General features: G+C 47.3%; 1 protein-coding gene across 7 annotated transcripts in view; it reads left to right on the plus strand.

The window, feature by feature from the left end:
* LOC140390254 (collagen alpha-1(V) chain-like) overlaps positions 1 to 17493 on the plus strand; it is a 409209-nt gene that overhangs the window by 310388 nt on the left and 81328 nt on the right. For all 7 annotated transcript variants that reach the window (XM_072475252.1, XM_072475254.1, XM_072475255.1 and 4 more), the window contains 6 exons: positions 2255 to 2308; positions 3976 to 4083; positions 5992 to 6045; positions 8856 to 8909; positions 9430 to 9474; positions 9725 to 9778. In XM_072475252.1, coding sequence (XP_072331353.1) covers positions 2255 to 2308; positions 3976 to 4083; positions 5992 to 6045; positions 8856 to 8909; positions 9430 to 9474; positions 9725 to 9778 — 369 coding nt within the window. The remainder of the gene's footprint in view (positions 1 to 2254; positions 2309 to 3975; positions 4084 to 5991; positions 6046 to 8855; positions 8910 to 9429; positions 9475 to 9724; positions 9779 to 17493) is intronic.

Genomic DNA, 17493 nt, shown 5'->3' on the forward strand with positions numbered 1-17493 from the left:
AATGTAAAACAATTGAGATAATTGTGGCTTGTGTTACAATGGGAACAATGGGTTTGACAATAGCCCGGCTAGGTTGTGCTGACCAGAGGTAAGGGGCGGAATCTTCCAGTGCCACCGGATATCAGTGGGAATCACGCCCAAACTCGCCTCCGGACTTAGACTTCAGAGCAGAAGATTCCTCCCATGGTGTGTAACTGTCCCACCGCACTCCAAGCGGCCTTCCCACATTCCGCCTTACATCAACCTCCGCAGCCCGCATTCTTACTCATTCCCCGATGCTGACTGGCCTACATTTGCTGCTTTGGATTTGAAAATTCCTACCCTTGTTTTCCAATCACTCTGTGGCCTGCCCATCATCCCCACCCTCCCCCACATCGACCTCCGTCAACTCCTGCAGCCCCGCAGCTCCGGGATCTCTGTGTTCTTCCAATTCCAGCCTCTTGAGTGACCTCGGTTTGAATCGCTCCACCACCGATGGCTGAGCCTTCTGACACCTGAGCCCCGAGCGCTGGAATCCCCTTCTTCCACCTCTCTGCCTCTCTACCTTTCGCTTCCCCCTTTAAGAAGTTCCCTTGAAACCTGTCTCTTTGGTCAAGCTTCTGTCCGTCTGCTCTAATATTCCTATTTTGTTTTGCAATGCTGCGAAGAAGAAACGCTGGGATGCTCTGTTCTGTTAACAGAATGGCGCTATATAAATGTAAGTTGTTGAGTGGATTCAGGAAAGAGGAGGGGAATGTCTCATGGGGGTGAGATTGTCACCTTTACCTGCCCTGGCAGTCGAGAATCATCTGAGCAGAGAATCTATCGGGGACTCTCTCCTGTTCCTTGTTGGGCTTGCCGTCAATCATTTGAGTAATTTTAATTGTTTCCTTTGCTGCCTTGGCTGAGTTAGTGACATGCTCACCCGGTCCGAGTCAGCGGTTCAAGAAGGCGGCTCACCATCACCTTCCCAAGGGACAATTAACGATGGGCAATAAATACTGGGCCCAGCCAACTACGCCCACATAAAGTCATAGGGCGGGATTCTCCGCACCCCCCGCGCCACATTTCTGCCCCGACCCGCCGGCGGGATTCTCCGTTACGCCGGCCGGTCAATGGGATTTCCCATTGTGGGGCAGCGCCACACCGTCGGGAAACCCCCGGGTGCCGTCAAAACTGAGCATCCTGCCAGCGGAGAATCCCGCCCCTGGAATCCCTACAGTGCAGAAGGAAGCCATTTGGCCCATCAAAACAAGCACCCACCCAGGTCCATTCCTCTGCCCTATCCTGTAACCCCACACTAAAGGGCAATTTAGCCTGGCCAATCCACCTAACCGGCACATCTTTGGACTGTGGAAAGAAACCGGAGCACCCGGAGGAAATTCGATCTCAGAATCTAGACGGGCACCCCAGTGCAGTACTGGGAGAGCGCTGCATCGTCAGTCATGCTGTCTTTCAGAGGGGACGTGAAGCCTGAGGGACTGTGGTTTGCCCCCTCTGTAGGCGTGGATGATCCCATGGTCACTATTTGAAAGAGAGCATGTGAACTCTCCCCATTTTTCTGACCTATAGTTTATCCCCTCAATCATCATCACTAAAGTAAAAAGATCATTTTAATTTTTCACGGGATGTGGGCATCGCTGGCTAGCCCCAACATATCTTGCCCACGCCGCGTGGCCTCTTGAGAAGGAGGTGGTGAGTCTCTTTGAACCGCTGCCGTCCATGTGTTGTAGGTATACCCACTGTGCTGTTGGGGAGGGAGTTCTAGGATTTTGACCCAGCGACAGTGAAGGAGCAGCCGATATATTTCCAAATCAGGATGGTGAGTGACCTGAAGGGGAACCTCCAGGGGATGGTGTTCCCATGCATCTGCTGTCCTTGGCCTTCTGGATGATAGTGGTCATGGATTTGGAAGGTGCTGACTAAGGGGAGTTGCTGCAGTGCGTTTTGTAGATGGTACACACGGTAACCATAAGGTGGTGGTAGAGAGTGAATGGGGCCTCAATCAGGTTGGTCATTACTACCATGCCGGTTTGTGGGATCCTGCTGTGCATGAATTGGTTGCTGCGTTTCCCACATTACAACAGTGCGAACGCTTCACGAAGTATTGCATCTGCACAGAAGTACTTTGGGATGCCCTGAGGTTGTGAAAGGTGCGACATGAATGCGAGTTATTTACTCTCCTATTGATGCTTTGATGAAAGAAAGAGTGGGTTTATTTCTGGTGTCACTGTCTCTTGCTGCAATTCACTTATTTTCCCTTGTTTTATCCTAGGGTGAAGATGGCTTCCCAGGCTTCAAGGGAGACATGGGCCTCAAGGGCGAACGAGTAAGGACGTTGATATATAATAGGCTATGATAGCTTATGACAGGAATAGTAATCCAGAGACCCATTGTATTGGGCTGGGGGAATGTTGGTTCAAATCCCACCATCGCAGATGGTGAAATTTGAATTCAATATAAATCAGGAATTAATAGTCAAACGATGACTGTGAAATCATTGTCGATTGTGGTAAAAACCCACCTGGTTCCCAAATGTCCCTTTAGGGAAGGAAATCTGCCGAACTGACCTGATCTGGCCTACATGTGACTCCAGACACACAGCAATGGGAGACTCTTAACTGCCCCTCTCTGAAGTGGCCTTAGGAGGCCACTCAATTCAAGGTGAACTGGGGATGGGCAATGAATGCTGAACCCAGCCAGCGACGCCCCAGTTCCCCACGAACGCGCATAATACTGCGCAAGCACGTAAGGGACAGGAGCATTCGGCCCATCGAGCCTGCTCCATCATTCAATATCATCATGGCTGATCTGATTGTGGCCTCAACTCCACTTTCCTGCCTTTCTCCCCTGCTTGACTCTCTTGTCACTCGAGTGTAACTCAGCCTTGAAAACGGTCAATGACCGAGGACTGAATTTTCCGGCCATCTCCCAGCCACGTGTTTCTCGGCGGCGCACTGTTCGCTGGCGGCGGGATTCCCTACTCCCAGCACTTGATTTCCCATTGAAGGCGCCTCATGTCGCCGGGAAACCTGGTCCGCTGCCGGCGGGAACAGAGAATCCTGACGGCCGGAGAATTGCGACCCCAGTCTCCTTGCTCAACAGTCCCTTCTCTGAGCTACCTCCAATGAGAGTATGTTCCTCACTAATTAAGGAGACCAAAACTATACCCAGTACTCGAGACGTGGTCTCACCAATGCCTGATTTTTATATTCCACCCTCCTTGTGATAAAGGCCAACATTCCCTTTGCCTTGGTAATCACTTGCTGCACCCACAAGCCAACTTTGTGGAGGTTCCATGGCCACCAGGTTTCTTGGTTTGGCGTGGACCATGCTCAGTGAAAACAGGGTGACCTCACCCCCAGAGGAGCCCCGCACACTGATCTGTGACTTGCTCCTTGTCAGCCCAAGCTTGAATGTTGTCCACATCTTTCTGCCTGTCGACAGGGACTCTACCTGTTTGATGGGGACAGTGTAGAGGGGGCTTTACTTTGTATCCAACTCCGTGCTGTACCTGTCCTGGGAGTGTTTGATGGGACAGTGTAGAGGGGGCTTTACTTTGTATCCAACTCTGTGCTATACCTGTCCTGGGAGTGTTTGATGGGACAGTGTTGCGAGAGCGTTATTCTGTGTCTAACCCTGTGCTGTACCTGTCCTGGGAGAGTTTGATGGGACAGTGTAGTGAGAGCGTTATTCTGTGTCTAACCCCGTCCTGTACCTGTCCTGGGAGTGTTTGGTGGGGGTCATGAGGCTGGGTTTTTACTGTCTTCAGTTTTTACACTCTCTCTTTCTCTCTCTGTCTGCCTCTCTCTCTCTCTCTCTTGTGTCTCTCTCTATCTGTCCCTCTCTCTACATCTCTGTCTGTCTGTCTGTCTGTCTGTCTCTCTCTCTCTCTCGTGTGTTTGCTGGTGTCACGTTGACCTCTCAATAGTACTCATCTGAAAAGTTTGGAACTCGGTTGTCTTTTTACATTGTCCCTTTTCTCTTTTCTTTCAGGGGGAGCTGGGGCCAAGTGGCCCCCGAGGGGAGGATGGACCTGAAGGTCCCAAAGGTCGGGTGGGACCTCCAGGTGACCCTGGTCCCTTGGGTGCGACAGGTGAGAAGGTGAGAGACATTGTGATCTGGGGGTCGGTGCAGGGGAAGCTTTCTTGCTCAAGATCTTGTCGAGTGAGAGGGGTCGGTTCCCTCCTAATTCTCTTTCTTCCCCCTCTCTCCTTCTGGTCTCTGGCCGACCCTATCCTTCCCTCCCCTCTGTACACTCCCACCCTCACATCCAAGCCTCCCTTCGGTCCTTTGTCGCTGATCTCTCCCTCCCTCACTTCCTGCTCTCTCCTTCGTTTACCTCAGACCCCTCCATTTCTCCCTCACCTCCGATCCTTCCTTCTCGCACCCCTACCCTACCTCTTCCACCTCTGACCCTTTCCTCACCCCCACATTCTCTCTCCCTCACCTTTGACCACTCCGATACTCACTTCTTATCCTTTATTCCATCCTTCACCTCTGACCTTCCTTCCCACCCTGACCCCTTATCCTTATTCCCTCACCTTCTACCTTCCCTGCCTAACTTCGTAGCATTTAGAACTTAATTCTGTAAAATTGTTGTGAGCGAATTGGAATCAGAGTTGGTTCACTATTTTCTCCCATGCTTCTGAGTATACCATCGCCCAGACTGCCTATTTCCAGAGTCAATCGCCTCCTCCTTCACCCTCCCTCCCACCGCCCCAGCCCCCATTCTCCCACTCAACCCTGGCTCGTCCTAACTGCTCTTGTACCTTAACCCATGCCCTCAGCACATTGAGAATCAAGAATCAACCCTTTCAATGCCCTCCTGGCCAGTGTCCCATCCTCAACCGTCTTCGAACTGTGCCACCAATATCTGATCTCACACCAAGTCCCACTTATCTATTGCCCACGGTTCTCCCCACACCCCCAACCTCTCCACCTGTCCTCCACTGACACACCCACTCACCTCGACACACCCATTCACCTCCAATTATCATCCCTGAATAATGGTGAAAAGAGTGATGCATTGTCAAGGAGAAAGCAACCGGGACTTATAAGTTTCTGGGTAATTCAAAAAAGGCAGAAGGCTTGAGCATATCCCTTTTGTTTGCAGAGAATGGGCCCCTGCACACTTACAGCAATCAGCACCCCTTCTGTCCTGTAATATAAATTGTTTTGATAGTTTGAAATTTGGCATTCTTGCATTTGTCCTGATGAGTGCAGGAGGAAAAGCTTCAACAGCGTGCCTCTCTTTTTCAGCAACTTCTCGTAGTCATATTTACATCCTTCCATGTCCTCTTCCTCCTCAACATCTCGATAATCCCCTCCACCCTGTTCATCAGTTCATCCGTCTCTTGTATAGCCCCTGTCCCATCATTGTGGCGATGATGCCTTTAGCTGCCTTGGGCACTATTCTCTGGGAAATCCCATCCTGCCTCGATATTCCTCCTTCTTCTTGCAAGGCGCTGCTGAAAACCTACCTCCTTGAGCGAGCGTTTGGTCCTTGGACGTCATGGTTTCTTCTCCTTCGGTGGTTTGGTATCAAAGTTCATCTGATAATGTTCCAGTAAAGGCCACTGGATGTTTCACTCTGATAATGGTGCTATATAAATTCAGGTTGTGGTTGTTAATGGACAGTAAGTGTACGTAGGAACATGGAAGATGAGAGCAGGAGGAGGCCATTCGGCCCAGCGAACCCGCTCCGCCATTCAGTATGATCACGTCTGATACTATATCTCAACGCCACACTTCTGCTCTCTCCCCAAGCCCCTTTGATGCCTTTAGAATCTAGAAATCTATTTCCTTTTCAAAGATATTCAGTGACTTGGCACCACAGCCTTGTGTGGTAGAGAATTCCACAGGTTCACCGCCCTCTGAGAGTGAAGAAATGTCTCCTCATCTCAGTACTAAGCGGTCTGCCCTGTATCCCGAGAGTGTAACACGATGTCATGTGGATACCCGATGCATTTGACTATCCCTGTTTTATACCCTCTTTCTCCTTTATTTTAGGGTAAACTCGGAGTGCCTGGTCTACCTGGTTACCCCGGACGGCAGGGCCCCAAGGTAAGAAGGATAAAGCTGACGACTCTGGTCCAGGACGGAGTTACACAAACACTTAACAATATTCAGTCGGTTTATTTGACGTGTAATTTTTCTCTGCATGAAGGCTTCCGAGTATTTCCTGTCCCTGTGTGTGTAACGGGAGGCATGTTCGTATTTGTTTTGAGTGTGGCTACGTGCTTTAGTGCATGGGTTGTGTGTCCACACGCACGTGTGCAGGTTGGCACTTGACCTGTGAGCCGTAAGGTCGCAGGATTTTGACCCAATCCACAGGCATAATGTGGGCTGATAATTAGCGACATTACTGAGGGAGTGTTGTACTCCTGGAGCGAGATGTAACGTGCGTGCCCCATCTGTCCCCTCTTTATATAACAGATCTCTTCACCATTTTTCAGAAGATAAGGGGAGCTCTCCCCTGCGCCTTGGCCAATGCTCCTCAATTATCAGCAGAGTTAAAAACGAAATTAAATCTGGCAATTATCCTGTTACGCTTTCTGGGATCTTGCTGTGTGCCAATCGGCTGCCACGTTTCCTACAACAGTGACTACACTTCACAAAGTACATCAAGTGCTTTGGGGAATCCTGAGGCTGCAAGTTGTAAGACGCAAGTTATTTCAAGTGTGCATGATTATAATCACTGGATTTGTGCATCTTTAAAAAATATATATATATATTCCTTGATGGGCTGTGGGTGTCGCTGACGGGACAAGTATTTGCTCCCCATCCATAATTGCCCTTGAACTGAGTGGTTTGCTCGGCCACTTCAGAGACAATGCTGCGAACGCCGGGAAACACATGCCTAAACGCGTTGGCTCTGGAACTTTATTCCCATTTAGTTAACTCTGGCCCAGTGTTTTCTGCCAGCCAGCCAATCTTCAATTCAGGCGAATATGTAATGACAATTAATGATGGTTGTCCTGATTGCCGTGACTGACGCTGCTTTTATATTCCAGATTTATTAATTGAATTAAACATTCTGCCAGTCGCAAAATGCCCCGTGCCCCCAAAGCATGAGCGTTAGCTTCTGGATTACACGTCCAGTGCGTGCCTGGCACTTATACCTGTGCCTGTTTGTTCCCTTGCCAAGCCTGTGAGCATTTATCTAGTCCTGCCCTTATGAAATCAATTAATTGAGCGCTGACCACACAGCTCCCACAACATTCAAGAAGTTTGAAATCATCCAGGACATAGCCCATCCACCATCTTCAACATTCACTTCCTCCACCACTGATGCACAGTAGCAGCCGTGTGTACCATCTACAAGATGCACTGCAGTAACTGAGCAAGGCTCCTTTGGCAGCACCTTCCAAATCCATGACTACTACCATCCAGAAGGACAAGAGCAGCATTAAACTGGGAACGCCCACCACTGGAGGTTTCCCTCCAAGTCACTCATCATCCTGGCTTGGAAATATATCAGCCATTCCTTCATTGCTGCTGCGTCAAATTCCAAACTCCCTCCCTAACAGCACTGAGGATGTACCTACACCACATGGACTACAGCGGTTTGAGCTCACCGCACCTGCTCAAGGGGCAATTACGGCAATAATCATACTGGGCCTAACCAGTGACACCCACATCTCGCAAAAGAATATTAAAAAAAGGAACAAACATGTTCTGAGACCTGTAATGGCTGTCAACTGAATTAGCGGGCTGATGTGTTCCTGACTCTGGGACCTTACTGGCGGATGATAAGCCCCACACTTAGGGGCTTTGTAAGTCCCTGGAGGCTGACTCCCAGAAGACAACCAAGGCTGGGTGGGAGTGGGGTGGAAAACAGCAGTCAGGCCTCCTTTATTAATCCCCACCCTTTCCCGCCTTCCCCCCCCAGAATCTGCAACCATAGTTCAGCCTGTAGGGTTGTGGGGGACAGGAACGCCTCCCCTCAGAATGCCCTGGCAGCTGTGTCCAAAATAACTCAAATAATTATCACCACTGTCCAGAGACACCTCATCCTGAAGCATGACTGGACTCTGGATTTTCTTTTCGTCTGATATCTTTCATGGGTGGCACGGTGGCACAGTGGTTAGCACAGCTGTCCCAAAGTGCCAGGGACCTGGGTTCAATACCAGAGTTTGCGCGTTCTCCCTGTGTTTATGTTGTTTTCTCCAGGTGCGCCGGTTTCTTCCCGCAGTCCAACAATGTTCAGGATGAGGTGGATTGGCTCTTAGTGTCCCTTACTCGGATTGCAGGATTACGCGGGTAGGGTGGGGGAGTGGGCCTGGGTAGGGTGGGGGAGTGGGCCTGGGTAGGGTGGGGGAGTGGGCCTGGGTAGGGTGGGGGAGTGGGCCTGGGTAGGGTGGGGGAGTGGGCCTGGGTAGGGTGGGGGAGTGGGCCTGGGTAGGGTGGGGGAGTGGGCCTGGGTAGGGTGGGGGAGTGGGCCTGGGTAGGGTGGGGGAGTGGGCCTGGGTAGGGTGGGGGAGTGGGCCTGGGTAGGGTGGGGGTGGGCCTGGGTAGGGTGGGGGAGTGGGCCTGGGTAGGGTGGGGGAATGGGCCTGGGTAGGGTGGGGGAGTGGGCCTGGGTAGGGTGGGGGAGTGGGCCTGGGTAGGGTGGGGGAGTGGGTCTGGGGAGGGTGGGGGAATGGGCCCAGGTAGGGTGCTTTTTCAAAGGCGGTGAGATTCCCCACAACACCCACCCCCCAGTATCATCTGAGGAGTTAATCCCAACAGCCCGCATGGAATGTTTCCCACTATATCGGGAAGCTCTCCACTCCCTCGCCATCCCCCCCCCTCCGCAGCTGGTGCGCCTGGTCTGGGATATTGGTAACGCCTCACCATCAGCTCCGTCTAACTGTCTGCTTCCCTTTTTCCAGGGTTCCCTTGGTTTCCCGGGATTCCCCGGAACGAACGGCGAGAAAGGTGCTCGGGTAAGTTCCGGAAGAAGCTCTTACGTCGGGAAGCACAGCTACAAGCTGTTTGATGTCCTTTGCTAATGAGGAACACCATGTTCAATAATTGGAGTCTCATCAAATGTCTGTGTTTGTCTCCCTTTATCGCTCACTCTCTCTCTCGCTCCCTCTCTCACCTCCTCCCTCTCTCTCACTTCCTCTCTCTCTTCCTTTCTCTCTCCCTCCTCTCTCTCGCCTTCTCTCTCTGTCTCTCGCCTCCTCTCTCTCCCGGTCTGTCTCTGTCTCCTCTCTCCATCTCTATCACTCTGTCACTCCCTCCTCGGTCTGTGTGAGTGTGTCTCTCTCTCTCTCTCTCTCTCTCTTTCCCTTCTCCCCCTCTCTCTCTTGCTTCTCTCTCTCTCCCTCTGTATCTTTACACTGCCTCTATCTTTCTCATCTAACCTTATCTCCTATCTTTTTCCATCCCCAAATCTCTCTACCCTTCTTGGTGCACTCCTTTTTTCCCCTCCATCTTTCTCCTCCATCTTATTCCTCGCAGGGTTTGCAAGGCAAGCTGGGTCAAAGAGGACAGCGCGGACCTACGGTACGTAACCTTCACACCTCTCGAAGATTTTGAATGTGAATCCTTGGCAGTGTAGTTAGTGTAAAGTAAATAATCTCACAGAGTGTAACTGAGGTGAATAAGACTTTGAGGGAGTGTAAGAGATAACTGGGGAGTAGGAGTGTGACTAGGGGTAGGTGTGGTTACTACAACCGCACACCCACATCCAACTGTATGTGGTCAAGATTCAGGCGGAAACTGACAGGATACTAACTTTGGCTTTTTCTTCAAGGGTCCACGTGGTCAACGAGGACCAAGAGGAGCCACAGGAAAACCAGGGGCAAAGGTGAGTTTTTGGACAATGGGGGCAAAAAGGGGAAAGTGGAGACCACAAAGAACGAGAGCTGAACATCAGCCCATCATTGGGGGCATATAACAGAGTGTTATAACTGAGTTTTATACTGTGTGTGTCTGTGACAGAGTGTGTTATAACTGAGAGTTTTATATTGAGCATGAGCGTGTGTGAGACAGTGTATTATAACTGAGTTTTATATTGTGTGTCTGTGACAGAGAGAGTGTTATAATTGAGAGTTTTATACTGAGAGTGTGTGTGTGAGACAGAGAGAGTGTTATAACAGAGAGCATTCTGAATGATGGGTATTGTGTAACAAAAAGCAAGGTAAACCTGAGTTATAAGTGAGAGTTTGATGCAGAGTGTGATTGTGTGAGACAGGGAGAATGTTATAATCGAGAGTTTTATACCGGGTGTGTGTGACAGAGAGTGTTATAACTGAGGGTTTTATACTCAGGGAGTGTGTGTGACAGGGAGAGTTTTATATTTAGGTTATGTGTGTGACAGCGAGTTATAATTGAACACTTTATACTTCGGGTGTGTATGGTCGAGGGAGGGTTATAACTGAGAGTTTTATACTGAGGGTATGTGTATGACAGTCTGTTATAACTTGAGTTTTATACTCGGGCTGCGTGTGTGACGGAGATAGTGCTATAACTGAGAGTTTTAGACTGAATATAGAACATAGAATATTACAGCGCACCACAGGCCCTTCGGCCCTCGATGTTGCGCCGACTTGTGAAACCACTCTAAAGCCCATCTACACTATTCCCTTATCGTCCATATGTCTATCCAGTGACCATTTGAATGCCCTTAGTGTTGGCGAGTCCACTACTGTTGCAGGCAGGACATTTCACACACTTACTACTCTCTGAGTAAAGAATATGTGTGTGACAGTGATACAACAGAGCTTTATACTGAGGGGCTGTCTGTGTGACAGTGAGAATGTTTTAACTGAAAGTTTTATACTGAAGGACTGTTATAACTGAGAGATTTATACTGAGGGTTTGTCTGCACAGAGTGTGTTATATGGAGAATTTTAGACGGAGGGTATGAGTGTTTAACACAGAGAATATTAGAACTGAGACTTTTATTCTGAGTGTGTTTGACAGAGAGAGTGTTGTAACTGAGAGTTTCATACTGAGGGTGTGTGTGTGAGACAGAGAGAGTGTTATATTGTGATCCTGGACCAGACCCCAACAGTGACTAGGATACTGGACAGAAACCACAATATTGTATTTTAATTTTGTAAGACTGTGAGGAAAGGATACCTCGCTCCAGGAATGATTTCACAAATTCCTACATGCATCACACCTCCCTCCTTAAAAGTAACAGTAACTTCATTTGAAGCCTACTGGTGCCAATAAGCGATTTTCATTTCATTTCATGTTTTTTCAAATGAACCAGCAATATAAAAAGATAGCTTCATTTTCCCAAAGCCTTTTAACTCTAAACATTTCTCATTACTAAATGCAACTAATACTCTATAAACATACATTTCGTATTATATTTAAACTTGCAAACTTAAACATGAGTTTAAACATTTCAGTCTTACTTTTCCACCTTTGAACGTTCTAGTCTCTCATTTCAAAGTAATCATAAAGCATCAGCAATCATGATGTCTCTTCCTTCTACATGTATCATTTTTACATGAAATGGTTGTAACAATAAACTCCATCTAAACAGTCTTTCATTTTAATCCTTAACCTTTTCCAAAATCACCAATAAATTATGGTCTGTATATACAATTGTCTCCGATGAATTGTTAGCAACATAAATGTCAAAATATTGCAAAGCCAGTACCAACTGATGTCTTTTACGATAGTCAAATTTTTTTTGGATGAATATTTAGTTTCCAAGAAAAATAATGAACAGGCTTTTGATTCTCTTGTCGTCTTCCTGCAATGGTACAGCACCAATAACCAGCAGTTACATTAATTGCTACATTAAATTGCTTGACATAATTAGGTGTCACCAAAGCTGGTGCGGTGGACAACATAGTTTTCGGATCATCGAATGCTTCCTGACATTCTGATATCCACTGAAATTTCCTGCGGTTTTTCAGAAGTTCAGTCAGTGGAGCAATCACACTGCTAAAATTTGGCATGAATAACTAGTAGAAACCACTCATGCCCAGAAATCCCAGAACTTTCTTTCCTCGTTGACGGCATTGGAAACTCCCCAATAGCTTTTGTTTTCACATTCCGTGGGACTATCTGACCATGTCCAATTGTATGGCCTAAGAGTGTGACTTGAGCTTTCGCAAATTCATTTTTAGCCAAGTTTACCACCAATCCAGCCTTCTGTAGCCTCCTGTAATAATTCCTTTACATGTTCCAGATGCTTCTTCCACATTTGACTGACCACCACCAAATTTTCAATGTACACTGCAGAATGGTTTAGTCCAGAAATTACCTTGCTGGTTAATCTTTGGAATGTTGCTAGTGCATTCTTGGTTCCAAATGGCATAACTTTAAACTTATACAGACCTCGGGTTAAATCACCACCTGTCAACTCTCACCCTCAAAGTATAAAACAGCCTCTCGTCGTCTGGGACTATGGCGACTTTACCTTTCCTTCTCTATCAAAATATGAGTTTTTCTTCTACCTGGCACGCTTATCAAATAATTCACCTCACTCAATTAGCCTTCAATTTGATAAGGCCCACTAAATCTTGCTTTTAATGGTTCAGCTATCATTGGTAACAATACTAATACCTTCTCCCCACTAACAAAACTCTGAATTTTTGATTCCTTAACCGTCTCTCTTCATCACATGTTGTGACAATTTTAAATACTTCTAGCCAACTCACCAGCCTTAGTTAATCTCTCCCTCAAGTTTGACACATAGTACAACAATGTAGTCTCTGAATGCTGACTCACCAACTTCTCTTTGATCAATTTTAGTAGTCCTCTTACATCATTACCAAAAATCAATTTGAATGGATTGAATGTAGTTGATTCATTATGTGTATCCCTAATTGACAATAGTACAAATGGAATTCCTTTATCCCATTTGTCTGGATAATCCTGATTTTACACCCTCAACATGGTCTTTCAAGTTTGATGCCACCTTTCTAATGCTCCTTCTGATTCTGGATGATACGCTGTTGAGTTATATTAATATATTCCTGAGCTATCCATAACATCCTTGAATAACTTCGCCATAACTTCCTTGAATAACTTCATTATTAGATCATGGAATTTCTTTGGGTAGTCTATATCTCGTGAAATAATTGGCTAACTCCTCTACAACGCTCATAGCTGTAATGTTTCATGGAATGGCCTCTGAAATCTAGTAGACACATCTATTATGGTCAGCAAATACTAATTCCCACTTTTCATTTTTGTTAGGCATCCCACGCAATCAATTAGCATCTTAGTAAAAGGTTCCTCAAATGCTGGAATGGATATTAAGAGTGCTGGTTTGATTACCGCTTGAAGTTTCCTCATTACCTTGCATGTGTGACATGTGCGACAAAATTCCCCTACATCCTTCTGGGGTCCAGGCCAATAAAAATGTTTTGTATTTTGGCTTGAGTTTTCTTTATTCCTAAATGACCCCCTCTGGAACTTCATGCACTACCTGCAAAACTTCCTTTCTATAATGCACCGGTAATACCACTTGATGAACTTCTGCCCATTTCTCATCTGTTTGAATATATATAGGTCTCTATTTTCTCATTAATGCATTATTTTTCAATGTAATAACACTCTGGTATACACTCAGATTCTATTTCTGTATATGCTTTCTGATACAACTACTTTATCTCTGAATATTTATGCAGTAATTCAGCTAACTTTCTTGAACTAAGATACCCGCTTCCTCCACCACCTGCTCTTGTTCTTTCTCAACCATTTGATCAAACATGGTTTCTGACAACTGAACTTCAGCCTCCCTATCGGTACTCCTCGAGTTCTCTTCCTCCTGTCTCAACCTGTGGCTTTGTGAGCTTGTTATCACACAATCAGGAAACACAATCAGAATATGCTTCTTTCCGCACCTCAGTTGTTCGACGTTCCACTGGCTTTTCAACCACAGTAGGCATCACTCCCACCTGTGATCCAACTATATCATTTCCCAGGATAAATTATACCCTTGGAAAAGGTCATTTTTATATTACTTCTACCACCACTTTTCACCAGACTCTCTAACCTTGCCTGATATGGCGCAACACTACTCCTCTCACCACTAATTCTACAGATCTCCTTGTATCCCTCACCATTAAAGATTGACTTGCTCCTGTATCCCTTAAGATCTTAATCTCCTGAGCGGCACGGCGGCACAGTGGTTAGCACTGCTGCCTCATGGCACCGAGGACCCGGGTTCAATCCTGGCCCCGGATCACTGTTCATGTGGGGTTTGCACATTCTCCCTATCTCACACCCACAATCCAAAGATGTGCAGGGCAGCTGGATTGGCCATGCAACATTGCCCCTTAATGTGAAAAATAAATTGGGTACTGTAAATTTTGTTTTAAAAATCTTAATCTCCTTACCTTCTCCACCTTGTATACATAGTAAACCTTACCCCCACAAATAAAATCTTTAAAAAGGTCTGGTGGCTGGTTATCCACCAACCTCTGAACAGGCTGTACACTCTGTTGCACCTCTTTCACTGCAACAATGTTGTTTTTCTCCCACTTTAATAAACCCCACTGGCGTATCTATCCTGTTTTACTGAGTCTGTCTTCCCAGTACTTTCCTTAAGCCACCAACACTACTTCACATGTCCATCTTTATTACCATGAAAACACTTAGGTTTTCTTATCCCTCTATCACTATCATATAAGTTTCCTTTTTACTCTGAGGGACGCTCTCCTTAACATCACCAACTAAACCTTTGCATTAATGACCTGTGAATTTTTAATTTCCCCAGTTTCTACCCTTCACTGATTGAAATTGATGTTGAAAACCAAACTTTGCTTTATGAACCAATTCAAAATCATTGGCCATTTCTGCTGCCTTTAACTTCATCTTTTAAGTTCATACTCTCGTTGCAGTACCAGTTTCTGAAGTTCAAATTCTCTCTCTCTTTCCTTATAGCTTTTTTCCTTTGCTAATCTTTCCATTTCCACCTCAATCTTTCTCCTTTCCATTTTCTTTTGAAAAGCCTCTCTTTTTCCTTTGCTTCTGTCATTGCCAGTCTCTACTGTTCCTTTGCTTCTATCTTCAATTCCTTAATTTCTATTTGCAATTGAATTCCAGCTAATTCTAATGATTCAGGCTGTGTCTGTGGCAGATTTAAACATTGAGGTATGGCTTTATATTATCGCTACCTTCCTCACCCCTTTAGATCAGGTAAACTGCAGCTTCTCCGCCCCACCCAAAAGTTTTGCTTTAGCCTCTCTTTGTAAACCATCCCGAGTAATCACACCTACACCCACAAAAATGTTTGCAACTGGAAGAGCCATCTCTAGTCAGTCTTTATTTAGATTTCAAAAGCTGAAAGAATGTAATCATTCCACACACACTCACTGTCTTGAAGTTCAATAACTTAAGAGGAGGCAATGGCATAGCTAGGGAAGGCAGTGGCGCAGTAGTATTGTCACTGGACTAATAATCCAGAGATGCTGTGTACTGCTCTGGGAGGTGGATTCGAATTCCACCAGGGCAGATAGTAGAACTTGAATTCAATAAAAAAATCTGGAACTAAAAGTCTAATGATGACCATGAAACCATTGTCAATTGTTGTTGAAAACCCACCTGGTTCACTAATGCCCTTTAGGGAAGAAAATCAGGGGCGGGATTCTACGACACCACGCTGGGTCGGAGAATCGCCGGGGCTTGCGTGAATCCTGTCCCCTCTTTGTCCCGAAGTCTCCGCCACCAGAGATTTGGCGGGGGCGGGAATCGCGCCGCACCGGTCGGTGGGGGCGGGAATCGCGCCGCACCGGTCGGTGGGGGCGGGAATCGCGCCACGCCGGTCGGTGGGCCCACCCCCGCCGATTCTCCGGCCCGCGATGGGCCGAAGTCCCACTGCTGGAATGCCTGTTCCGCCTGCGTGGATTAAACCACCTTTTGAATGGTGGGACAAGGCGGCGCGGGCAGGCTCCGGGGTCCTGGGGTGAGGGGCGCGCGGGGCGATCTGGCCCCGGGGGATGCCCCCATGGTGGCCTGGCCCGCGATCGGGGCCCACCGATCCGCGGGCGGGCCTGTGCCGTGGGGGCATTCTTTTTCTTCCGCCTTCGCCATGGTCTTCACTATGGCAGAGGCGGAAGAGAGCCCCCTCCCCTGCGCCTGCGCGGGGATGATGTCAGCAGCTGCTGACGTTCCCGCGCATGCGTCGCCTGGCGATGACCTTTTGGCCCCGGCTGGCGTGGCACCAAAGGCCTTTCCCGCCAGCCGGCGGAGCGCAAACCACTCCGGCGCGGGCCTAGCCCCTCAAGGTGAGGACTTGGCCCCTAAAGGTGCGTAGACGTCCGCACCTTTGGTGCGGCCCGACGCCGGAGTGATTCCCGCCACTCCATTACGCCGGAACCCCCCGTCCCGCCGGGTAGGGGAGAATCCCGCCCCTGTTCCTAACCTGGTCTGGCCCACATGTGACTCCAGACCCACAGCAAAGTGGTTGACATCTTAAATGCCCTCCGGGTTGGGCAACAACAAACATCCACATCCCATGAACGAAAAAAAAAACAACCAAGCCAAACAAGGAATTATATTTAGATCCCGGACAAGCCCCTAATTTTATTACGATCCCAGATGAGACACCAACAGTGGCCAGGATACTGGACCGAAACTCTGATATCTTAGTTCATTTTGAGACTGCGCGGAAAGAATGATTTGTTTCAGGACCGATTGCATGAAAAAAAGCGCTTTGGTATTTCTAAAATAAAACTTATGAATACAAAATTAAACTTTTAACTTCACACTCAAAAACAACAACTTACAATTTCCCATTAAACAACTAGAAAAGAAACACAGATTTGTTAATCCACCTTAAAATTAGCATGGCATAGATTAATACTTACGGAACAGAATAGATTCTGGCTCTGGTTAAAACCACCTCGGACTCTGGCTGAATATATTCAAATGACTGCTTCAACTGCGTTGTTTTAGCCTTTTCCTTGGTTTCAGAAAAGACTGCCCTGCTATTAAAATATTATTACTCTTGTTTTTAAACTCTCCTATTGGATTGGATTGGATTTGTTTATTATCACATGTACCGAGGTACAGTGAAAAGTATTTTTCTGCGAGCAGCTCAACAGATCATTAAATACATGGGAAGAAAAGGGAATAAAAGAAAATACATAATAGGGCAACACAACATATACAATGTAACTACATAAGCACTGGCATCGGATGAAGCATACAGGGTGTAGTGTTAATGAGGTCAGTCCATAAGAGGGTCATTTAGGAGTCTGGTGACAGTGGGGAAGAAGCTGTTTTTGAGTCTGTTCTTGCGTGTTCTCAGACTTCTGTATCTCCTGCCCGATGGAAGAAGTTGGAAGAGTGAGTAAGCCGGGTGGGAGAGATCTATTATTATGCTGCCCGCTTTCCCCAGGCAGCGGGAGGTGTAGATGGAGTCAATGGATGGGAGGCAGGTTCATGTGATGGACTGTGCGGTGTTCACGACTCTCTGAAGTTTCTTGCGGTCCTGGGCCGAGCAGGTGCCATACCAAGCTGTGATGCAGCTTTCTATGGTGCATCTGTAAAAGTTGGTAATGGTTAATGTGGACGTGCTGAATTTCCTTAGTTTCCTGAAGAAGT

Source organism: Scyliorhinus torazame, chromosome 14 (genome assembly GCF_047496885.1).
Source record: "Scyliorhinus torazame isolate Kashiwa2021f chromosome 14, sScyTor2.1, whole genome shotgun sequence".
Lineage (NCBI taxonomy): Eukaryota > Metazoa > Chordata > Chondrichthyes > Carcharhiniformes > Scyliorhinidae > Scyliorhinus > Scyliorhinus torazame.